Source organism: Megalops cyprinoides, chromosome 4 (assembly GCF_013368585.1).
Source record: "Megalops cyprinoides isolate fMegCyp1 chromosome 4, fMegCyp1.pri, whole genome shotgun sequence".
Classification (NCBI taxonomy): domain Eukaryota; kingdom Metazoa; phylum Chordata; class Actinopteri; order Elopiformes; family Megalopidae; genus Megalops; species Megalops cyprinoides.
Genome location: NC_050586.1, coordinates 36,602,161 through 36,628,895, shown reverse-complemented (window position 1 = coordinate 36,628,895; position 26,735 = coordinate 36,602,161). Strand labels below are relative to the sequence as shown.

The following is a 26,735-nucleotide window of genomic DNA, read 5'->3' as shown; positions in this document are numbered from 1 at the left end:
ACGTAATGTCTTACTGATCACCTCACTGACAGGGAATCATTGATCTTAACAGCTCTTATTTGTGTGTATTTTTTTCTTTACTTTGCTCACCATGTAAGTTTACAATGTAACTGTCTTTTATGAACACCTTGAAATCTGTTGCAAGTTTAGGGGGAGAACCTTTCCTTTTACCCTCCTCACAAGCCAGGGAGTGAAACTTTTGGAAAGTGGAGCCTCCTGAAGCATCCATTCCTATTACAACGCCTTTTCAATGCGCAACATCTTAAAGCCTGTAATCTGTGGCTTGCTTTGTCTGTTGCCTGTTTTTTCAGTCAAATGTTTGCCCATTAAATCCTCTATAATAATAGTTTTGTTTGTTTTCTGGGAACATTGCCCAGATGGTGTGCCATGCGGTGAGTAGGGAGAGTCTCCAAGGATAGGTGAGGCCCAGAGGAGATCTTAAAGGTGGGATACACATTTGGGGAGCTTTAGGCTGTCTGACCTTATTTGACATAAGGCCAGCAGAAGTCTGACTTCTCCTCTGGTCTGGGCTGTCTTCCAGGGCTCAGAAGTGAGGTGGAGAGGCAGTAAATTAATCACCTGTATATTCAGCCCCATAGTTCATGGCTTGAATTTGCTGGCACTCATACGCAAGAGTTGGACACGGAGGCTAATCAGATGGGATGTTTCTTTGTTCCCTAATTACGTGTATAGATGTGCCTATCCAGACATGAAGTGTGAAACATACTGTTCTATAGCTGTGCCATTCTCTTGTGGAGCTTATTTAATAACCTTCTGCAAAGTTGTTTTTAAAGCAAAGGTCAATTTATACAATACATAAAGAAAAGCAATTATAAGTACAAGTAAAGAAATAGAGGTGCAGTTCAGTTCCAAAATGAATATGGCTTACTGCAAGGTAAGGAAAATAACCTTAGTTATCTAGTCCCCACATGAAAATTTGTTGGTATTAGCCCAGGCCACTGTGTTAGTTAGGGGAGCGCATATCTATTCCTCTCAAGATGCTTTCCCTTTTTGACATTTCAATGTTGCAGTGGAGGTCTGTCTCAAAAATAGATCTGGTTTAATCTACTTGGATAAAATCGAGTCCCCAGTGGAGGGAATTGTCACTCATCCTTAAACCTTTGGCATTCAGGAGACTTCCGTCCGCTGGCAGGCCTTGCCAGTTCTGTGAAAACAGGGGCACGGGAGATTAGCTCTATGCCCAAGGCACACTCCAAATTCACAGGCATGAAGGGAACAATATGGCTGCACTTGCCTCTGCTCAGCCAGTTTATAATTCTAAATCAGTCTGTGCATGTGCTGGGCCTTCTAGCCTGGGAGAGGAATACTGGCTGCCTGTGGCCCAGATGCAGGGAGATAAGTTGCTGTAACAACACATTTAGTGGCTGAAGGAGACATTTCTGTGGATTTCCTGTCATTACAAAATAGTTCTTAGTGTTTCCATGTGCAAAATGAGATCTACGAGCTTGTCTCAGCTGCGTTTTCAAAAGAGAAGCCTGTATTGGACGGAACTGAGAGGGGAAGTAAATATAATGAAAATTTGTTTTTCAATTAATGATATTTGCATTTTTTTCCTTCAGATTGTTTATTTGGGAAGATGTTTTCTAATTGCATTTTTTTTCACTTTATTTTCTTTCATATGCAATGATGTGACAAATATGGGTGAATTTTAATTTATTTCACAATCACAGCAATTAGACAGTAGTTAAAATTACAAATGCATTTGTCTCATCTTGCCTTAATTAACTCAGTTTCAAAAGCATAAATTTCGCTTAATTACACTGAAGAGAAACCTAACCAGCTACATGGTAACACACTCTCTTTGGTATAAACAGTCACACACTTTATGTACCAGAGAAGAGTGTTACATAGGTGAACGTGCTTCAATAGCACATTTAACATTTTTTCTCTCTCCTTCCCCTACAGAACATAATCCGCTCAAAAAGAGGTTCAAGCGGAAGGAGATCGAGGAGATTCAGTGCGAAGTGCGCAAGATCCTCTCCACCAAGAAGAACCTGGATCACGTCAACAAGATCCTGAAAGTCAAGAGGCTCCAGAGGCAGGCCAAAACCGGCAACAACATCGTGAAGAGGAGGCGGGGGAGGCCCAGGAAGCAGCCGCTGCCCCCGGACGAGGAGGAGCCCGCCAGCCAGATGCCCGTGCTGGAGAGGTGCGTTGACCTCCCTGGGAAGAGGAGCCTCCGCGCCGGCCTGGCGCCCGAGCCCCTGGAGTTCTCCAACCACGACTCCATCATGGACACCATCGAGTCGGTGGTCCACATGGCCCGGTTGCAGCCCAAGCAGCCGCCCGCACATGCCGGCAAGCGCTGGCACAAGTCGCCGGAGGAGGTGCGGGCCAAGCGGCCGCGGAGGTGTCGGGGGAGCAAGAAAGAGGAGGCTGGCGCGACGGGGAGAAAGCCTGGCAGCTCTGGCCTTTCACTGGCCGATTACTGAACGGTGTGCTCGGCGACCGCGAATCCTCCTTGCACTTTGGCCTTCGTTGTTGTTTTTTGTTTTGTTTTGTTTTGTTTGTTGTTTTTTTTTTGTCATACAGCTATTATGGGCATTCTTGGAGGATTCAGACGAAGAATGTTTGTCATATTTGCAGAGCTGGCGTTTTGTGTCGAACACACGTACCGGACCACGCACTTCAGAAGCAGCTCTTTTCTGTCTGGAACTGGTGTCCCTCAAAGGTTTGCTTTACATCAGCCGTTTCCCTTTGTTCACAATATCTTGTAACTGTGGCTCTGCCATACCTTTACCAGCAAGTATTGAAAGGATTCATTTGCTCATACTGTGGTTACTTTTGCCTTGGATTTCTAACCCTGTCAAAGCACAGTGTATTCAGTGCATTGACCGTTATTATTTTACACCAGTAAACCTGCCCACTTGCTCAAGATTGCTGTGAGCATGGGCAGGCGGCAATACCTTGGAATAAAGACCTTTTTGGAGGATGTTTCCAAAAGGCCTGACTGTATATAGGAACATATTCTTCATACAATACATGCCTTTTCTCTGTACAACATGTTTCAGAAAGTATTTTTGACTTACTGACTTATGAGAAATAGTGAAGTGTTGTACCCTGGAAAATGAAAGTTGGGTATTATTTTAACCAAAAATTGAAATGGGTGTGACTCGAGACAAGTTTGTTTTCAGATGAAAGAATCCACTTTCATTCATCCATTCATTCATTCATTCATTCATCCATTCATTCACACTGTATATGAAGTGGGTACGCCACATATATGGAAGTATCAGGCTTGTTGATTGCAGTAAGTATCCAGTTCTCTTAATTTAGTTTTACTTTATTACTGGGAAAAGAATATTGCCTACATGGAAAATAGTAATTAATCAATTACAGCACTTATATAGTTAATTAAGCCGTACTTCTTTTGGCAAGCAATTTCATAGTTTCTAATACCAATTTGCAGATTCCCTGTTCACTAACATCCATTCCCAACGTGTTCATTACTTCGAATAATTGGATTGACAAAATGCACAGTTCAGGCGTTAGGGGTTAAGAATGCATTTTATAGGTCTTAAATCTTCCCTGCAACCTGTAATTTTTGTGTTTGCAGTAAGTGCGAAAGTAAGGATAATTGGATTGCTTTTCAAGCACACTAAACGGAACCCAAACTGAAAAGAATGAAAAGCACAGTGTTACTTATGCTAAATAACCTAATATCAAAATATAAAATATGCCAGAGCTCTTAGGGAAGACTGGCCTATTACGTTCTATACCAGATTCCCTGTGATGACCGGTCACTCTTATGTAGTACAATGTCGTGATACACGAACAAACACCCTTTAAAATCAAGTATTAATATCTAGAAACCAAAGTTTCAAACATAGGTGTGTCTCTGAGGGTTTTGGATCTTCAGTCTCGGGTTAGTATTGTCTTACATGTGGCACTATGAGCTTGTGATGTAGCTCACCAGGGCAAAATGGCAATAGTCAAAATCTTAAAGAACCAGGAAATCAAGCACTATGTTGTATTCACATGATATTCCTTTTAGCCTATAAATAGCATTGAAAAAACATTGGCTTGTACTACATCCTTGATACTTCCTTCACCCCTTGTGTCAGTTTAAGAAAATGTGGCATTCCATGTCAGTTTTTGTTTTAGTTGTTGGTTTTGATGGGAGTCGAGCATGGAAAGAAACAATCAATTAGCATTTTTCTTCATTTTGAAAATCCTTTCAGTACATTTCCTAGTAGCTCTTCATTGATGAGACTATTGAATTTGAGTCTCATAGCCGTTATGCACGTGCCTTATGTTTGTTTCCCAATGCATAACATTTGATTTGGAAGCATTTAAAAACACCCCGTAAGCTGTCCCATGTGATCATAAACCACAAAAACATGAATGTACATTCAGGTTCCTGTTACCATCAGAACATCGGTACCAACCCCTGTCCCATGAGGCCTCGGCTTGCATTGGATTCTGCGGATCTCTGAATCCTGGGAAAAGAATTTACGTGGACTGGTTAAGCAAATTATTGAAATCAGTAATAGGATCAATCAACGTGGTGCAAAGCAGCAGTGCGCTGTGGTGCTCTGGGACAGGAAGCATACACCCTTGCCCCATACGAATAAAGCACTCCCTTTGCTCTCCCCTCGTGCTTGTTGTTGAACATATGTTGTTTGTTTGGTGGCGTTCCCACTTCCTCGTTTGCTATGCATCAGGTTATACCAGCAAACACGATGGGCGGACAGAGACTTCCCAAAACCTGTTGGGTCAATCCGTGATTTTAGCTTTCCGTTTTGGGTCCACCCTTTGACAAAGATGATTAAGTGGTCTTATTTAACTTAAAGAAATGTAATAAGATGAATTATAATTTGAATTGCTAATATTAATAACAATTTGTAAATTGTGCAAAAGGTGACTATCATTGCAGCTATTGTTACTGCAAAGAACCGGAATGTTCTGTCTATCTGCAGTGGAGCCTTAATCTGAAGTTCAATTCAACTAAAAGTCATTTGTAAATAGTGTAAAAAGTACACTGATCTCACTGCATGGATGCAAGCTGTGCTCAACATAAATGTGGGACTGTTCAGCCGTCAAGGTGTCCGAGTGAGGCCCAAGCAGGGCTTTCACGCCTGAAATATTGTTCAAAGCTGAGTACTGTCGAGACTGAAGTCGAGTTGTGCCGTTTCTCAGCCAAGAAAAATAAGTTGCATTGGCTCGCGGCTATTCCCTTCAGTCTGTGGTACAGAAACAGAGCATGCAGGTCTACTTGGTTTGGGAGTGGTTCTGAATACCCTTGGAAAACATTGCCAAAAATAAAGAATTATGTCCATTAAACAGTATTTAATCCTGAGCCATTCAAAATACGGTTTAAAAGTTGAATCCGAATGTCTTTTGTTTTTAACCAAAATAGACAAATTATAAAATGATTACCATTGATGTTTATTGCTCTTCAGGACCTTAAAGTAGGAACAGATAGAGTATGGTAAATGGACTAGCCAGATCACAAGAAGCATTGCTCTTAGCCAGCTAGTGGTTGTTGAAGTCTAAAACACCAGATCATTCTTTACTCTACCAGCCGATGTACCGGTGCCTTCTAAAGCTGAATTGTATTCTCTTCATCTGGTTTTTAAACTTAAACATGGTAAAGTAAGGTCAATTTGATGTTAAGGACTCTGCTTTTACATATTTGAAATGTGAACTGATCTGTCCGTGTATCGTGGAATGAATTGGCACTACACAAAACCAAGGTCTAACCAGACTGTGAAACACTAAAGGCTGGAAGCTGATTAAAATCTTTCTGCTCACATGAACACAGGCTGCATAAATCATAAAGGTTTTTTTAAACTATATTGTTGTTTAAAAATAAAGTGCAAATGAAGTATTGAGAAAATAAATAAATGGAATTATGTACTTTGCAAGAGCACAAAATGAGCTCTAAACTGTGTTGGCATATTTTAGTTTGTATACATAGTGTTTTTAACTGCTTTTTAATAGAGTGGATTTTTTTTCCTTTATTTGCATGTTCAACTTGATTGTATGCATACATATTTTAGACAAACGGAAAGTTATTTCAATTTTAATTAAATTGGGAGGAAAACTTGTACATTGTTTGATATGTTTTGTAATGGATTTTTAATTCATGAAGCATTTTTGTACATTGTATGAATATTAAACAGCAAATATTTGGCATATATACACATATGTGTGTACATATGCATATATACACACAAATATATCTAAAATGTATGTTTGCACACATACATTATGTATATGTGTGCATGTATGTATATGCTCGCATGCTTTTGGTCATGTTTGCTCATGATCTAGGTGTTTTTTTTTTTTTGTTCATTTCCCTTTTTTCTTAAAGAAAAGCTCGTCTTTTTGCTGCCATTTCCTGGTTAGCAGTATAGAGCACTTAAAAATAAAATAAAGTTGATCTTGTTCATGTTATTCATTGTGTGAAAATAAATGAGTTTATTGAAAGATAAAAGACTTGTTTTTTCATTCATTAATGTAATGTATGTTGCATAAAAACTATATATACATACATATATTTACACGTTATTCCTAAAAAATTGTGAGAAAAAAAGATTTCTTATTTTAAGTTATCAGATGACAAAATTCTAATTCATTAAAATGGGCCCATTAAAATTCACGTAAAAACATACAGTATACCATTTTCTCTCATAATGTTTTGAATTCTATTGGACAATTCTGTTGGATTCTTTATGATTTTAGCAAGCCTGATTTGAGTGTTAGACTAGAAACAGACCAATGAAGGTGTTGTGGACATAGACCTGGAAATGTGCACAAAGCTCAGATGAGACCTGGAAATTAAAAAAAAAAAAAATGCCAGGAAAAATCTGAAACATAGTTAACACAGACTCGCGCTGTTGGTGCTTGTGCCAAGGGTCTCACTTCTGGAGTTGTGTTGTGCATAGCAATGGATTGGAATGAAGCAAAGGGAATCCTTTTTCATCAGCTCCACAGACTCACATATTCTCAGTCACTGTATTAGCCTAATACTGTGGAGCTGTGATAAATGGATTGGACTGCATCCCTGGCATTGGTTGGTCGAAGGAATTTGGAAAGCGGTTCACTATAGGCTGATGCCCCTCTGTAAAATCCTGTTGCCATGGCTGCTGAGGGAACTGCCCACATGGTCTTGAGCAGTGGCTCTGCAGATGCAATTTCCCCACACGAAATCTGTTGCCTGCTTTCCATCAAGCAGCAGAGATGCGTTCTCCTGGAGATGTATTTCTCTGTATTTTCCTGTCATGGTTGTATGTGTTGCTTTGATAGAAGCCATTGTTTTCCATTTAGAGAAATCCGTTATTTTCCTGCAGTGCTGTACAGGTGGGGCAAGAAAAGAACCTGCAATAAGGACATTTTTTGTAGCAACTGTCAATCACAAAAGGCTCACTCTACAATAGCGTTTCAAATCAGGAGGGATCATATGAAACCATCTTGAAATATTTATATATGTTGCACATCACTTTTTATTTGCATGATACAAATTTTCAGTAGCTTAGGAAGAGTGCACCTCCTCAGTAATTGGATGTGAGACCTGAAAAGGAAAACAATTTGCTGGAAGACAAAGTGTCCATGGGCCAGTAGGACAGCAGGGGGCACATAGTCCTCTGCACCTAATGCTAAAATTCAAACTCCCATGTAGTAATGACTCTAATCTGGCTTTCTCTGATCATCCCCATTGTTCACTGGTGTTCATAGCATCAAACTCTGTGTATTAGTGTGCGGTGAGAAGCCCATCAAGAAGCCATGGACTTCTCGGTATGACGGGCTAAACACCCTGTCCATGAGGTGGGAAACAGCAAATACACAGGCATCAGCGTCAGGTAATGCTAGTGAGTACATTGCACATTATAAAGTGTGGTCATGTACTGTAGAATGAAATCAAACAATGTAAACGGTGTTACTGGAATGTGAATGTTCTATCATAGAAGAGTAACCACTGTTTTCCACAGGGAGGAGGCAGAGGTTTAGAGTGGTTGGCCAGAAATCCATCCATTAATTATAGTGCTCAAATGAGGTCTTGTAGAAGATGCAAACCCTTGCACTGTTTAGAGCTACCTCAAACTTCCTCAAAGTTTCCTTGTAAAAGCTAAACAAAACCAAACATTCATTGCCAAGGTGCCCTTGAACACTTTTTGTGTTACACAATATCATTGCAGTTGAACTTAGAAGCCATCTGTGGTTTATACCTTATAAATAACTCCCTTATGATAATGTCTCATGATAGGAAACCTCACACGCTTCTCTCAGCTCCAAGCTCAAGTGGCCCCTCTTGAACGAATGGAAATTGTTCCTGACATACATTAGCAGTATATACACAGCTTCTCAACTCTCCTGATACCTGTTTGTTTCCCTCAACAAGATATACTGCAGACTATGCTTACTAAAAGAGAGCAGTAAGGGAGCTGTGAAAGTCAGTAGGGGCTGAATATTTGCTCCTGGCTTCCACAGTTTGATTACTTTTGGGAATACCCATATATCAAAGTGGTCTTAATTCCTACATGTACAGAACTGAATTTATGAATATAAGGAAACCAGACAAGAATACTAAACAATAACTAACATGTGATGCTCCCTTTTTTTAACTTGCAATCATTTATATTCTTAATAATTATAATTGTAATTTTCTTAATAATGCATAATTTCTGTCCAACTATACATGTAAAATGGTAGGAATATGGGTAGGCTGGCAAGTACCTTTGCTCAATTAAAAGACTGTTTTAGTTTGAATTAAAACATACACAGATGAGCCAAAACATTATGACCACCTGCCTAATATGCTGTTGGTCCTCTGTGTGCCACCAAAACAGCACTGACCCGCCGAGGCATGGACTCCCTGAAGGTTTCCTGTGGTATCTGGCATCAAAACAGCAACAGATCCTTCAAGTCCTGTAAGTTGCGAGGTGGAGCTGCCGTGGATCAGGCTTGTTGGTCCAGCACATCCCACAGATGCTCAATCGGATTGAGATCTGGAGAATTTGGAGGTCAGGGCAACACCTTGAACACTTCATCATGTTCCTCAGACCATTCCCGAACAATGTGTGCAGTGTGGCAGGGTGCATTATCCTGCTGAAAGAGGCCACTGCCATCAGAGAATGCCATTGCCATGAAGGGGTGTACCTGGTCTGCAACGATATTTAGGTAGGTGGTATGTGTCAAACTGACGTCTACATGAATGGTCGGACCCAGGGTCACACTCCCTGCATCGGCTTGTTGTCTTCCCACAGTTCATCCTGGTGCCATCAGTTACCCAGGTAAATGGCACACACGTGCACAGCCATCCACGTGATCTAAAAGGAAAACGGGACTTATCGGACCAGGCGACCTTCTTCCACTGCTCCAAGGTCCAGTTCCGACACTCGCGTGCCCATTGTAGGTGCTTTCGACGGTGGACAGGGGTCATCATGGGCATTCTGACCGGTCTGTGGCTACGCAGCCCCATACGCAGCAGAATGCGATGTACTGTGTGTTGTGACACATTCATCCCGTAACCTTCATTAAAATTTTCTGACTTATGCCACAGTAGACCTTCTGTCGATTCGGACCAGATGGGATAGCCTTCGTTGCCCTCGAGTATCAACACCCTGTCACCAGTTTGTGGTTTGTCCGTCCTCGGACCACTGTTGGTAGGTATTCACCAATGTTGACCAGGAGCACCCCACAAGCCTTGCAATTTCAGAGATATTCTGACCCAGTCGTCTGGCCATAACAATTTGGCCCTTGCCAAAGTCACTCAGGTCTTTACTCCTGCATCCAACATGTTGACTACAAGGACTGATTGTTCGCTTACTATCTAATCTACCCAGACCTTGACATGTGCCCTTGTTTGGAGATGATCAATGTTATTCGGTTCACCTGTGAGTGAGTGGTCATAATGTTTTAGCTCATTGGTGTACATCTTGCCTCAATCCTATACTACTGTGCTGTTAGTATAATGTCACATATAAATAGTTTGTTGCTGTAAGTAATTGCTGGGAATGTTGCCAATCCATTGGTTGATAAGCATGAAAAACCACAGAAATTCAGATGTTGAGTTGATCACTTGACAAATCTAAACTAACCTTAATAAACCTAAATAAATATTGGGTTATTAAAAAACAACAAATAGCGCTCGACAGCTTATATTGGTTGTTTTGGTTTTACTTTAGGTTGGATAAAATTCCAGACCAAATGTGTAAAAATTGTATACATAATTTATGAAACGCAACCCCAAAATGAGTAGAAAGTCTATAATCATTCTGAGAGCATCTGGTTTACTTTGCTTGTGCATGCATGAATACATATTGTCCTGTTTGTGCAACCTACACTGTGTGGGGAAAAAAACCCTCTCCACTACCTTATTTTGACACAGCTCATTGGAGGTTAAAGTTCAGAGCTGGATAATGACTGACATGCCTTCTTTTTGGGTGACGCCTCCCACATTGGCTGGAGCCCAGATGCACCCAGGTCGTGCTCTGTAAGACTGTGGTGTATGTTGGCATTCAGCTGGAGATACCATGTCACATCACGCAGGGGTCCTTATTTGTGTCTATTCAAATGTCTGTCTCAGTTGATTTTCCATTTGCCTTTTTTATGACCATGCATAAACATGACCACTGTGATCTTATTTTGTCAATCGTGATCCCGCTTGTTAAAGTTATTGCATGTTTGGCTACACAATCTGCTATTTTTCACTGATTGTGTTTGTTATCTGGGTATCATTAAGGCGCAATGCGTGTTAAACCACAAATTGTTCACCTGGGCAATTTAGCTCATAAGGTCACAAACTTCATCCAGAACTTCCCACTCGATTAATTCAAATAACTTCATGCCAGATTTGAAATTAAGAGTTGATATATACAAATACACTCGTAAGCATTTCTGTTTTTAAAACAGACCAAAAAAATGACCAATTTTCATGATAAGCAAAGATTACAAAAAACACAGAGACACAAATAAAAAAATATAAGCAATAGGAACTACATGAACTTAGCTCATAAGCACTAGCGCTATGAAGAGTTGCCTATTAATATGTATACATACTTTGAAAACCTATAAAACCTATTTTGGGCCCTCCAGTGGCTAGGCTCTCTTCCTGAGTGCAGGTTGAGCTTTGCAGCCCAGTTAAAAGCTTGTGATGTTGTCTACCAACAATCACCAGAACCCCACTGCAACGGAACAAGCTGCCCTTTTTCCATTACTGATAGGGTTGGGTAGGCTGGCCAGGGTTTCCTCATCTCACCGCCTTTGTGCCTGCACGTTGATCGGATGGCGGCAGCAGAGTAGCATCTATCCTCCAGTTGGTCCCCACTTCATGGTAGTGCATTGTGTAACTTGTAGTGATGGGAGAATTGCTTCAGTGCTCCTGCATAAGTTTTGTCACCATGAAATAAGAAACATTTACAGCTGGCAATTTCAAACAGCACGAAGGGGGGAAAACATAAAAACATACATGTTTATATTGTAAAAAGTAAAGCTTTGTGAACATATTGAAAAAGTGTAAACACTTGATCATGTAAACCCTTCAGATGAACTCCCTTTAACAACATAGAGGAAATAGATTGTAGAATCTGGCACACAAGGGCCTTGCACAACTGGAAAATCAGAACTGTTTTATCACTGTAATACAACATGTAAATGATAAGGAAGTGCAACTGTCATTAGATAAAGCATACATTTTGGCGCCTGGTCCTGTACCATATCTGAGCACTGCAAGATTACTTTGCTGTACTTTATCATAAATCGATGAAGTTCATTTTTTGCATTATTGCTTTAGAGATAAAAATTGTAATCTTGTCAAGAGTATATGAAAACTCATAACCCACCTTTTTTTTTGCTGAAGCCACAACTTACTGCATTGAGTGTACAACATTCCATTTATAAATGATATTTATTCAACATGAATTTCAAACACCTTTAAAACAGCATTTAATTATCTTTTTTTTTCAGAAAACCGTATGTAGGATGTGCTGTGTTTACACAAACTTGCTGTGCTTAAAACTTGCTGTGCATATACCAACACTGAGACAAAAGAGACTCACCATATTGTCACAAACAATGGATTTCTTTATACTCCTGTTTATCTCTCCACTAATCTCCCGCTTATCTCTCCACTGCCACATCCTAGGCTCCCAATATAAAGTACCTGGCTGCCAGAAATTCCTGGCAAATCCCCTGTATCCAGTCAACCTGTCAGTGTGCTGTATCTTAGCAGATGCAGCCAAGATAAACTGCTCACATCTAAGAAATATTCGTTTGGTACCAGGCCCAAGGCATCACCGTGCATTGCTGAAGTGACTGTAAGTACAAATAAGTGCAGCTGCAGACTGGAGCCTCCCTCCCCAAAGAGAGCATACTAATACTGAGTTAGAAACCATTGATAACATCTGAACCTCTTGCTGGTATTGATCGCAACTGGAGGTGACCCATGTCCATCATACACGTTTCCCCAGTAATTGCCGTTTTTGCTTAGCACGGTGTCACTGGGACTCAGACAGCTGCTGTCAGTTCTGTCAGTTTTGTGTCAGAGGAGGTGTTTATAATGTACTTCTGTCAGGCCCTCTTTTCTCATTACTTGGGTTTGGTGAGTGTGAGATAATTGCATTTATATGAGGTTAAATTTAACTTGGGATTTTGGTTCATGTGTCAATTTTCCACCCAGTCTTCCAAGTAGCTTGTCTCAGTGAAAGCCCTCCATTTGTCTGCAGCTCTCACCTGGTAACCCATCTCTCCTGCTCCAAAACCACAGAGAAAGGTGTTTATAAATAACTCCTGTTTCCTCTTACAGAACAGTCTCCCTTAACCCATAACTCTGGCCTCTGCGGGTCTCTACAGTCATAGCCCTCCTTTCAGTGGCTGATCCTCTCCAATTGTTACAATCATCCTCATTCTTTTCCAGCTTATCCTCTGTCTCTCAGTGCCTCCTGACATGCTGGATCATCAGATCATCAGACAGGTGGATCTCCGGCCTACCCAAGCTGAGCTGGGAATCTCAGGCAATGCTTTGAGATATTCCCTCCCCCATACTGTGGACTGTACTACCAGGAATGAATTGTTCTCTTCACCTCAGCCCCTCTTTATAGGTATACCACATAGTTCACCCCTTGGAACCTTGCTTTTCTCTCTGTTCCAGATGCCTTAAGCCCATTATATTGTTTCATTTATAGTCACCATACTACTATGCACATGAAATGGAACGTTTTCTTTCTGCTTCATTCCCCTTGACATTTCATATATCCTGCAGTTTACATCAGTTTATTTATTGATATGTTCTCTTGGATGACTGCCCACCTACTCAAGCATGATCTCCAGGTTAGACATGCTGGATGATCAAGTCCTTGCCTGTCCAGAACATCTCCACCTTGAAACCCACCCACTGAAATTTGTCTGAGAATTTTGAAATCCACAGATGAAACAAGCTTATATTTTTAAACCATGGCTTTTTGGATCTTAATTTGTACTGAACCACATACCTACAAATCCTCTTTCCTACCTGTACTCCTGTCTGTTTCATATTGAATAAAGTTTGGCTAAACAGAGAGACCAATCAAAAATGTCATTGGACTGTTAATTAAGTGGGTGGAACCCCAATATTTTAGAGTACTGATTTCTTCCCATGTTTTTCTGGAGTAGACTAAATATTGCTTATTTTAAGTAGTTCCTTTTCACATTTTGGCTGCTGCTAAGCCGCTTGCACCTCAGTTCTATTTTAAACGGGGTCATTTTATCAAAAGGCCCATTCTATTTATTTTTATTTCTCCTCCCCTCTCAATGGGGTAGTTAGCCTTTCCTTAATCATCGGACACATTTCATGCTTGGTAAATGCTTTGGTATCTTTTCAGTTTCAGTTTGTTCATGGTCATTTTATTTCAGCTTTCTCATAATATAAAAGACTGTGTAAATCTTTCTCAAGGTATGGCCATTATTACTGAAGACAGATTCAAGAGGTCATATTCATTTCTCATCCTGCATTAAAATTACTTTTTAAAAGTTACTGTCCCAAGATTAGTGGATGAGACATTGTATACATAGCACTTATCATTATGGAACATCAAACATTCTTTTGGTTTGCAATGTTCATCATTTTAACATTCTGTATCCCCTTAAGAATCTGTTGTCATGTGATATGCATGAATCTCAGTGCAAACTCATTTAGTAATTGGATCATAACTCTGATATTATCTTTAAAGGAGTGTGATGTTTATTCATAACAATTACCTTACATAAACCATTACCTTTATCCACCCAGACTGTTTACAACATTCCAAAATCCTACAGCTGTAAGAGCACAAAACCTGACTGAGCAATTTATCTATACCAAAATCACAGTCAAAGTGAAAAATTTTGCAGCTCATCTTAAATGGAAAAATATGATGTTTTTTTTTTTTTTTTTTTTTTAAGTGTTGTATGAGAGGTATAAAAATATAGATGCCATCTGGTGGCATCTGCAGGAACTACATCTCCAACCTTGACTTTAATTTTTTAATTACTTAGCTCTGACCTCCCAAAATTTCTTTGACACAGGCAGAGCTCGTAACTCTGCAATGACAGTACTGTAACTGGATATGTAGTCACCAATCACTGCCACTTACTGGAGAGACAATTGGTCCCTAGGCAGTCATATTTGGAATAGCTGTATTTTGCTTTGTAAAACATTCTCTTTGTTTCTTATCTTACGGAGCAGAAAAATGTCCCTCCTGATGCAACCCTGTACAAACCTTTTCAAAACTACCTTCAGAAATAACTGGTCTCTTAAACTTTTAAATGTCTACCCTGATTATGTTTGAAGGCCAGTGCCTTATGTAAAATATTCTTTTTACATAAATTGATCATGTGGAACTTCTAGAGAGAATTATGGAACCATGAATTATTTCAGGGAAATCATCAAATATTCTTATTTGACTGCTAAATTACACTGCTTTTCAAGGCTATCCATATGTATCAAAGAGAATTCCATTTCATGGATTTCAACAATTATTATAATCACCTGACTCTTTCGGCCATCCATACACATCCATCTGTTATCAGCAAAAACTGTTCCTAGTGTTTAAAGGCATTAGATATAGGGGAATTGTTCAGTTAGTACATTAAGGCACCAATTAGTTACTCAATCACATTCGAGTAGATGAGTGAACTTAAGCCATAGTAAAGCAATTGAACATGACACACAGCTTTGTTGATTTCTAGGAAATTATACCAAATAGACTGACTAATAAACTCAATGGAAAAGAAGCAAAATAAAGGAAACGCTTACAAGACAAATGCATGAGATAAAATCTTTACAAATAAATGGCTTGGGATTTGAAGAAAAATACCACCCTTAAAAAGAAAGCATTGCAAAATGTAAGGATTAATTGAATTGATTAGTATATCAAGGAACAACTAGATATGATCAAATAATCAACTTTACTCATGGCCTAGCATTACAAGCTTTTTTAAGGAAGGCAGTTTCCTTTTTCTCAAGTCATAAATCAAAGAATAAAGGAATGGCATTAAATTAAAGAACACCATTGAGGTCTGGTTCCTCATTTATCAGGACACAGATTTTAGTGGGTAAATCCAATATAATTCTCTTTGAAGTAAATATTTGTTTGAGTCATGGCTGCAGTGGCATGGCTGTAAACATTCGAACACTAACTGCATGCACCTTTAATTTCATTCAGGAATGTTCTGCCACAGGGGAATTTTCAGCCTTATCACGTCTCTATTTCTTATTCCCTATTCAGACCTTTATTCCACTTTCCTGTTCCCCGAGGCGTAACGTCAGTTGTCTAGCTGTCTTATCTGCAAGCGTTTTTCTCCATGGACATAACATCAACTAAACTGTATTTGTAATGGCACACATGATCTGTGAACAGGGATGAATAGGCACCTCAGTTTATCAGGGATAAAATGAAAGAAACATAAAGAGAATTTTGATCATATGCATAGATAATTAATATTTGCTTAGTCCATTGTTTTTACTGATGTTGTTCTGACTGAAATTACTGTTTATAAACACTGAAAGGCTGTAATTGCATCCTCCCAGAGGAAAGACTTTTATGATAACTGTTCAAGAAACCACAAGAGCATCCAAACTGAATACTTTTGTTTTATGGGTGGTGTAGATGTGCTGTGATTAATGACAGCATTTAATGCCAATAACAAATGCACAACTGACCAGAACAAACAAAGGCAGGATCCAGAGTCATCCCAGAGCTGAAAACCACCATTGGAGATTCTTGACATAATCCCAGGTCTGAAATATAACCTCCAGAGCTGACGGGATGAAACTCAATCTATTTATTTGTTTTAAATAACTAATTGCATCTCCACGGTGTGTTCGTTGGTTTGGCCTCGTCGGAGTGCAGTTGGTAAACAACCGAAAGCGAGTGTGAGTCACTGGCCTTCTACGCTGCTGAGGAGGCAGACCGCACAGTGACACAGGCTCGTCATGGCTGAACTACGAGTCAGACATTGCTTCCAAAGAAAATAAAGTCGCTTCTGAACAGGCCTGGAAGAAAACCTCAGGGTTCAACCCAGCACATTAATTTAATTAAATTTTATTACACAGTATGTCGATGATCATGACCAAAAGCTAGCTATCTGATACTTGTCTCTCAGTGTCTAGTTTACCCTCAGACATGCCTATGAGTGGCTGAGTCAGGGAACAAACTACCAGTTTTCACATCTCAGTGTGTTTGTGCACCTTTGTTTAGGCATAAAGCTTCTGGATTCTTATTGCAATGCAATTTGTAGAGTGTTATTATGATCTACGCTGTCATGAATGACTTGGGTGTACCCATCAGGGCAGCAACGAAATGTGGCTGTTAAATGAGAATAGGCTTTACTGTGTCGAACTGTGCAGGAAAACCACATTTTCACCTTTGCAGGTCTCCACCTGACCATGACTTACGCGATGGAAAATGTTGTTTGTTTGCTGTTCTGCGCAATTAAGCCTGTTGTCATTTGGGAATGACATTGGTGTGCTGGCATCACCATTTTTTCCCCCCCTTTGCATTTCATTCATGCTCCTGTGCATATTGTGGAGTAGTACCTATACCTTCCTTTGGGTTTAACTCATCCTGCTGTGAAAGCTCATTCAAGAGCAGGCAACAGCATTAATTAGTTAATGAATTAATAATGATAATCATAATAATAATAATAATCATGCATTGACTGCAATATATGCAGATTGCATTTATATAGTGCCTCTGATGCATCTGTAAGCTTTAGTAAAGGGGGTGGGGTGGGGGGCTAACCTCAACCGTGAGAAATGTATAACACCTACCTGGATAATGCACAGCTGCCATTTTGCACCAGAAATCTCTCTGAACATCAACTGAGGTGGGCAAGAAAATGGTACATCCCACTTTCAGGGAATGCTTAGGACCCTACTATGATTTCTAAGGTCAACAATTGCTTCCTGGTCTAGGCCATACTGAATCCCATGATGTTCACTGGGAAGATATTATCCTAGAGAGACACCTCTAGATGCCAGTTAAGGAATCAGAATTCTTATAGACGCTCAATAAATGCTAGAGATTTTGTTATTGTAGGAAATTAAGTAATACAAAGTAGCAGAAACAAGGAATCATGAGAGTACACAACCATAAATATGGCAGTGCTAATGACTTCAATGCGCTTAAAACTCTAAAGGAAAGGAAACTATTGACAAACTATGTACATTAACTTTTTTGACAGTAGCAACATGAAACTTTATTGCTGTTTCAACACCAGCATTATGTTTCTAACACTATTAATTGTGTGCCAGTACATAGAACGAAAATTGGCCTTATTTCAACACTTGTTTTTCCAAAGGACTGTTATTCTCATTCCTGCTTCACACAATCATGTTGAAATATTTTGTTTCAAGATATCAATATTAAAGGCATTTTGGGCCATGTGTATCACATATAATACCAATGCCTGGGTATAATCCTAGCCGCAGGTTACAAACAATACCCGAGGCATTATGGACAGAAACCTGAGTGATAATTACTCCCATAATGTTACTATTACTGGGGCCTGTATGCAGGGTCCACAAGAACAGTGCACACCGAATCTGGAATTAATCCAAGGCAATGTGTCACAGTCTGGAAGTGGGCCTTGGTGAAACAGGACTAAAGATTCACTACACCACTCTCAGGCCGTTTGCCCCTCAGGGCTGGAAACATGAAGCTCGGACTCCAGAATTGTTGACGTGTTGAGCAGAATCAATATTGGCAAGCTGGCAGAATAAAAAACCATGGAGATGTTTTCTGCTGGATGTTAGGGGATACTTACACTGGATTAAATTCATTTCGATTTATGGCCCTTAATGAGAAGACTCATCCATTCAATTCGCTGGGCTAAGTACATCGGTCGGTCAGAGATAGACACCCGGGTAATGAAGAGCATTCGTGAGCGGGCGATCTTGGAGTATTACTGGACAGCACCACAGGATAAGTCTCTAGGGGTATAAATCAACGTGGCTAAGCTAGTCACAGTGCTTGAAAAACCTGTCATACAGGCCACTCTGTGATCACTGAGTGGTGAAGAGCCAATGCTTTTGGCGGGAAAAAAAGGCTTCTCACAGTCACAACAGGAAAGAGTGATCTTAACTCACTCAATGCGCTCTTGTGGATTTTAAGAGTAATGGATGGTGGTGATGGAGGTAAACGTGCTCTCGCAAGTGTTGAATTCACTGAGAACGTTGTTTATGCACTGACACCAGGAGTCCTTGGACATTAAGTTGATTTATTCCAGGGCAGCGGGAGGGATCGATTGAGCTGTGACAAAGCCAGGTCTGGGCCATGGCATGCTATCTTGTGGCCTGCAATGTAGAGGTTCAGTTAGGGCATGATATCAATGTTACAGCATGGGAACAAAATAAGGAACATCTACAGGAACATGCAAGGAGAGAAGGCCTGTCTGAAGGCCAAAGGGGCACTGGAGAATTTACTTCCATTCAGCATGTGATAATCAGCACAATGTATCTGTGGATAACTCTCTCAGAGCTAATATGACAGGTTGACACCACAGATGTGACATGTGAGCACTTCAATGCAAACTGAGGGGGAAACAGCTTTATTTTCATCTCCTTGGATGCCAACACGGATTTCCTGCTGGAATTAAATCCAACCAAAAAGATTTAAACTTTAATCCAAATTGAGTTACTCAAAGCTCCATTTTCAAAAGTGTAGTTCTTTCTATATTCAAATAATTTATGAGTATTGAATGCTGCTGCTTAGACTTGCAAATATCTTAAGATTTTTATAGGGCTCAGAGCTGCACCTCCGTACACATTGCAGGAGAGGGAAGGGGGGTCTGTAGCTAAGTCGACCCCCTGCTGGGGTCTCAGTGTAACATGAATTCCAGCATGATTTGGAAAAAAAAAATTCTCTTCTGTACGAAGCAACCAATTACGCTAAAGCAGTGCCCGACCCGACAGTGGTGCAACTAATTATTCCATAACATAGTTAAGCCCCTTCTAATTGACTTCAAGTGCTTTGCTGGGGAAAAAAAAACGTCTTCTTCACAGTCACCTCCGTCAAAGTCACATTGATATGCAAATAGCAATCCACCTGACAGAAAATTGCTTAAGAAAGAGTGAAACTCTAAATTGAATTATCCCCCCACCACCACCACCACGACCACCATCCATTACCACCACTTCCCTTCCGCACACCCACCCCCTGAAAACCCTCAGACCTCAGAGCACCACTTACTATTTGTGCAAACCGTAGCCATCAATCTGCATATATATGTCTGAGGATGTGGAGGATTCTATTTTTTATGGAGATAAACGGGGGTAGCGGGAGCCGCGGTTGCCAGGGTGACGGCGTGACTCATGGCAATTTGGTGGGTGAATGAAGCCGTTAGCTGAGCAGGGCTGCGTGAGGCGGTTTTTAAAGCAGGCTTCCCGGGGAAGCTGTCAGCGGCCGCCCTTCCTCCAGCTTTTCATTAAAGGCAATCGCGGGTCTTCAATCCGCCGTCTCATTACTTTTTTATGTGCTTCTTGAGAAATATTGTGATGCTCTGCGGATGTGTTCCACGGCCTGGTTTATGGCTAGGGCCACCATTAGAATTTGAATCATACAGTAAAATAGACCTTGGGATTAGGGGCAGTGGGGAGAGATGGCGCGTGCGGATGAGAATATGAGAACGACTGAATGTTTTGAAATGCATTGCTTCACTCTGTGCTTCCTCAGTGTCTTCAGCACTGACTGCTAGTTACTGTGCATGCCATCTAATTGGATGAGATATCGGAAATAGACCGAGGTTGATATACAGTAATCCAGTTAGTTTTTCGCGGCTCAGCACTGAATTCAAAACTTAATCCTAAAGCCGGAAAGCTCTTTTCACTGTAACACATCATCACAACTCAATGTCACTCCCCTGCTGAGTCTTTTTTATTGTGTAGAGTCATGAGTTCCTAGTCTCTGCTATATTTAGTGTATCGTCTTCCAATGAATCAATTGCAGACTTAGCCTTATGAAGACGTTTGCATTACGAACTACTGTAACAACATAACCAAATGCCTTTAAAATGCAACAGCTAGGTATATTCTAAAGTAAGGGCTTATCTACTTACTGTACTATGCCATGCCAAGTAGGACATGCATACTGAATGTGCAAAAATATCTTTCTCATGAGAACTCTGTAATAATCTATCTCTGAGTACTATAGGCAAAAACAATTCCCCCCTGGCTACACTTAAATATTTCTCCCCTCATATGGGATCCACAGCACTACATTTAATTTTTATTCTGTATGTAACAAGACTTTTGTTTGAAATGCATGAGGCGTGCACTACCCTTTGACCTTTGACTGTTAAATGTGCACGATGCATTTCTTGTTGTCTTTTCAGTATGGTTCATAGTTAGCGTATGTGTTGCCACATTAGCATGCAAATTAGTAAATCATTAATGAATTCCAACACCTGTAGGGGGGTAAATAGGTGGAGAGGCTCTTTTGGGAGTTTGACAGAGCGTGGATGTTGTCAGACAACAAAATTATTATTACTTCAAGTCACAGAGTACTTCCACAAAAGGATATGTCTGGATGTGAATTAATCAAAAAAGCTGTTAATTGATTTTGATTTTTTTGGTAGAGTGCTGAAATATCCTTTTCATGGACACCGTGTGAAAAATTTTGAAAATTACTGTTTTCATTTCAATTTGAAACTTACATGACATTACTGTCAAAACCGATATCAGGCATTAGATAGATAGATAGATAAATAGATAGATAGATAGATAGACACATCACCTTGGGGAAATTCAGGTGTCCAGTAGCTCACACGATGTAGATTCAATACAATACACAATAAAACAGGTAATAAATAGGTAATGCAAAATGAAAGTATGCACAGGGTTAAAGAACACAGTTGCTTAATAGCTAAGTAGTCCTTGACACATTTTTGCACAGAGTCCAGTGGTTCAGTTATTGCACAGAGTCCATTGGGTGGGGGTGGTGGGTATGGAGAGAGAGAGAGAGAGAGAGAGACATTGGCTATTGGCTCTCGGCTATTGCCCATTGGCTAAGGTGTTGTACAGCCTGATGGCAGTGGGGACAAAGGATCTCCTGAACCATTCAGTCCTGCAGTGCAGCGAGGTGAGCCGTCCTCTGCAGCTGCTTCTCTGGCCTGCCAGGGTGTTGTGGAGGGGATGATTGTTATTGTCCAGGATGGCCTGCACCTTAAGCAGGTGGAGAGGGAAGAACATCTGATTTTTCCCCACAATTAAGTATGACTCATTATTGATAGGAAATTATACCACTGATCATCTGAGGAAACACCTATATGACGTGTGAAAACAATTACCAATGAAATAAACAGAGATCATGTTGCTGTGCAAGGTAATAGCTAGCCTTAACACCACAGCTGAGGATGAAGTATGGACAAGCTTCTTCATAGAGCACCACGCATGAGCTTATTTATGGTTGATTCTTTTCGTTTATTGCATTCATTTTCACTAATAGCACTGAGTCCTCATCTTAAAATAGTATATTCCCATTACAAATTTGACTTAGACAGCTGTTCTATATCATTTTGTGAACTGCTGCTGTCTCTAGAAATGCCACTTTGACTCTTGTCATTGTACTTCACAAATGAATAACTTAATGGAATTTGGTCTTATCAAACAAATTAGATATACTGTATACTTGGTCTACATTACCCAAATGGGCAATTGGAATGTAGACAGCTTTACCTTCAGCTCTGCTGAAAAGAACAATCGAGGCATGACTGTGGAAAAAATGGTGGAACTACAGCATATCAAATCCCTGGATTAAGACAATGCCTATGGCATTAACATACATTTTAAGAAACACAGGAAAATACAGGTAAAACAAAGAGAAGGAAATGTCTATGCTCTGTAATTCCACAGAGATCAAATTATCCTCTTGCCCTTTGCTCTTTAATTGCTCTCTTTCCACCCTCAGGTTCGTTAGTCTTTTTAAGTATGCAAGAGATTCCATTACTGTACTAAGAGGAGAATCGACATGCTGTGTCAGGCAAACCCATCCATTAAATGTTAAATGTTTGAAATATTTAAGACTGGAAACTGCTTTAATTAGGCAGAAGATGAAAAGCTAAATTCCTTTTTTTCCACGTTTGTCAATCCTCCTATAGGTATCTTAGAAAGTGAGATGACACTTTCATAGATTAAACTTGTAATGCCAGAGGTGTAACAAATTACATAATTCAAATATGCATAACCACAGAAATAGAGCAAATTCTAACAGAATTATGAGATATAGAAGATTATGACTATTCTGAATGCCTGAAATGAGTCAGTCAGCTATAATAATTAAGACATATTATCCATAAATGTCCCTGTGAATGAATCCACATGATTCATTTAATGGTCTTCACCATGTCAGTGTTATTTCAATCAAATGGATTAGATTTATATCCACACATTGTATGTCTGGAACAGGCATCCATGGAATTTCAAGAATCCCATTCTAACCTTCAGCTTCATAGCTCTGTCAACTGTATTTACTGTATTCATTGCAAGTGACCATGTGCTTGTGTTACCCATTTTTTGTACTGTTCAAAGAGGTAATGAAATTCTTCAGGATTATGGTTATTGAGAAACAAGGGTTGCCCATACCTGCTCACTGTGAACCAACAGAAAACATCCACAGCGTGTGTAACACAAGTGCACTTACCCAACCTGATTGGGTGTGAAACCACTGGTAAATATCAATCCGGCTGATTTGTCTGTTCTTGTGAGTCCATGCACTTCAATTCTGGCATGCATCTAACACTTCAAAAGCAAACACAAATATGAGCAAATGTTATGAGACCTACATATATCAAAATTATCTTGCCAAAACCCTGTCCTTTTCAATCAAACGCAGTGCACTCAGTAACGGTTTGCACAAAGAAGTCACAGTGTTTAACATTCAGCAGCTCAGCAAATGAACACAACACGTCCTTGTTGGGAAATTGGTGCGCTATATGGTGAATAAAGTCTATACAAGTAAACACATAAAAATGGAAAATTCAGCACAATTCAACAAAATGAGCAATCCTCTCCAGGAGATTGGAGGCCTAAAATAAAAATAAATTACATTAAAATTAAATTCTCCCTGTCTAAATAAAGTAAATAAAATTAATAAATAAATCCTCCATTCAAGGTTGATATGTTCCTCAGCCTTAAAAATGTTGATTTCCTCTCTTTATGTGTCATTCATTCAAAATGAGAATTGAAATTTTAGATGGGTCTGGACTGAAAACCTGACATCCATAACTGTTGAGCTTGACCTGAACTAAACCTGTGTGCATTGACTGACCCAGACTGATCTGAACCTGCTGTTTCTTTGGGTCGGTGTAGCAAAGGGCGAAAGCAGTCACCCCACCCGGCCTCGAACCCAGGTCTACAGGGTACCAAACATGCAACTTTGACCGCGATGCTGAAGAGCCAGGCTCTCGCCCTTTGCTACAGTCGGGTTGTAGGGCATTAGTGTATACACACCTGGGGATACTCTTGTCTTTGCTGCTGTTCCTTGGGATGTTTTTGTGTTGGAGTGTTGTTTCATTAGTGCTACATTAGTGCTAACTGTCTGACCCATTAGAAACAAACATCACAACATCTTACTGATGGTCTATAAAGCCAAATGCATTTGACCCATGCAACTATATTCTCATCCTATACAACCACGTCACTGGTTACACATGGCAGGTGGTATCATATCATGAATTGTTACAAGACACTCTATCTTAGCCTGAGCTTTATCCTGTAACATACTGTAACTTAAATAACTTAACTTTTAACTGTCTTTGTGCTCTGATTTAGATGTATATGTGAAAATGTCTGTACAAGACAGCCCACATTTCCTATTTTGTGTCTAATTTGTACACCTTGTTCAGCTTGCTGGTTGTATCTGATAGAATCATTGGGCAGACAAACAAAAGTGTCATGTGCCTACATGATAATGTCTGCAACAGAAAATGCACAATTGATAATAACTGCGACAGCACATAACTCTCCAGGACATGTATGCATTCACTCAAAAAGATGTTTTGGATGTCTACAAGAGCAGAAGTGCTGTTATGAAAGCATGCAGATGAGAATGTGCTTTCAACTTTGCTTGAAATTAAATGCTAAATTCAACTGAGCAGCAATGGTGAGATTGCAGCTCACTTACACTGCAAACATCAGTCCTCCTTTTGTGGTTCTTTTCTGTGAGTGAGTGTGTGTGTGTGTGTGTGTGTGTGGGGGGGGGGGGGGGGGGGGGGGGGTTCTTAATTGCCTGAGTTCACTGTGAAAATCCAATAATTACTTTAATGGAGTACTTCAGCGTTCTTCTGAGAAATTCATGCAATGCTGGGTCTCAACAGCAATGTAGAAATAATTACATGGAACATTACCATATATAGTCCTAACTCCAGAAGGGAAACAAAAACACAGTGTATCATACAAGGCTCCACTGGAAATGGCCTTTCATCCTCCCAATATGACAGAATTCAAATTCAACAATTCTGAGAATTAAAACAAAAAATATCTTGCCATATGGTGTGTTGCTCAGAGAATGATTGTGTATGTTTACCATGAAAGCAAGAAAAAAATCTGAGGGGTATTTACAGTTGTTTTTGCACCAGATTAGATTCAATTACCATTATCCTCTTTATCTCCCTTTATAATCAGGTGGAAAGGGCTGTAATATGTCGGTCACAATGATGTCCTAAAAAGCAAAGGTTCTGTGAATTGAATGCATCATTTTACTCTTTGATTCTCAAGTCAGGTTCAGTTTCTTAATGTGTACATAAATCTAAGCAGGTTTCTGGGTAGGAAACACTGCCTTTATCTAAAAGCAAAATTAATCCACCATAAATGACTGCAGCCAAATTATCAATGCTTCAGTTGCAGAATAGCTAATGCTGACACAAACTTTCAAAAGTTATGCCCGTGTCCTCTTCTTTTAACATAGGCACATAGCAACCTATGCATCCTGTTACATTGTCAACTGGTGATCTGTTCGTATGCATAGTATAATGCCATATTGTTTGTGTCTAATTTTTCCTGGATGAGAAACAAATGGGCAAAGCTGTAGGGTAGCTGTATATTCAATTTGTTTTTTAAATGCTTCTTTTAGATCATCCTAGTCAGGCAATAGAAACAAAAACAGAATCTACTGATGATTTCTGAAAAATCTACTTTTGGATGGCCGAGATAACATAACAAATTAGTGGTAATTGTCAATAACGTTTTGTGATTGCTGACATAATTTTTATGTCAATATTTCTATCTTGTAACTTGAAAAAACATTCATACACTCATCACAGTGCACATGTCTGATTGCACCCTTATGGGTCTACAACCTTGACATTCTAATAAAAATGTGCTTAATGCCAGAACAGACCTAAGAATATACAAACACAGAAAGCTTAACAAGGCCACTCAGCCAACCCGGGTCATCATTTTTGCCTATAGTCTAGTGGATCTAGAGTCAAGCCTGATCTTGAACACCCCAGAAATACACTATATGGACAAAAGTATTCGGATGCCTGACCATTACATTGTAATGACATTGTATTCAAATACATATACTTTAATGAGGAGTTGGTTCCCCTTCTGCAGCTATAGCAGCTTCCACTCTTCTCGGAAGGCTTTCCACAAGATTTTGGAGCATTTCTGTGGAAATTTGTGCCCATTCATACTGTAGAGCATTTATGAGGTCACGCACTGATGTTGGACGAGAAGGCTTGGCTCGCAATCTCCGTTCCAGTTCATCCCAAAGGTGCTCAATGGGGTTGAGGTCAGGGCTCTGTGCAGGCCAGTCAAGTTCTTCCACACCGAACTCATCAAACCATGTCTTTATAGTCTTTGCTTTGTGCACTGGGGCAGAGTCATGTTGGAATAGAAAAGGGCCTTCCCCAAACTGTTTCCACAAAGTTGAAAGTATAGCATTGTCCAAAATGTCTTGGTATGCTGAAGCATTAAGATTGCCCTTCACTGGAGATAAGTGGCCTAGCCCAAACCCTGAAAAACAGGTGTGGCCAAATACTTTTGTCCATATAGTGTATCTGCTTACACTAAGGATCCTGGAAAGCTACTCTATACATTCATAACTCTGTGTGAAAGAGAAAAATTCCCAGTGTCACTGCGAGAGCATGTGGGCTTCCTGTGAAATGTAGCACTAATGGTTTCTGCTGAATTGGACACTAGGGCCATGTGGAAAAATACAAAAACAGAGGAGGCTTTTGAATTATCGTGTTGGTGGTGAAAACTGATTCTGGAGAAAGTGGTCAGCTCCTAGGCTGATGACATTGAAATGAAATCA

General features: G+C 40.0%; 1 protein-coding gene across 1 annotated transcript in view; it reads left to right on the top strand.

Annotated features, from left to right (window-relative positions):
* setbp1 (SET binding protein 1) overlaps positions 1-5,785 on the top strand; it is a 69,760-nt gene extending 63,975 nt beyond the window's left edge. The window contains exon 4 of the mRNA XM_036526405.1: positions 1,927-5,785. Within this exon, the coding sequence (XP_036382298.1) occupies positions 1,927-2,453 (527 nt within the window). The 3' untranslated portion in view covers positions 2,454-5,785. The remainder of the gene's footprint in view (positions 1-1,926) is intronic.
* Positions 5,786-26,735: the final 20,950 nt, after the last annotated feature.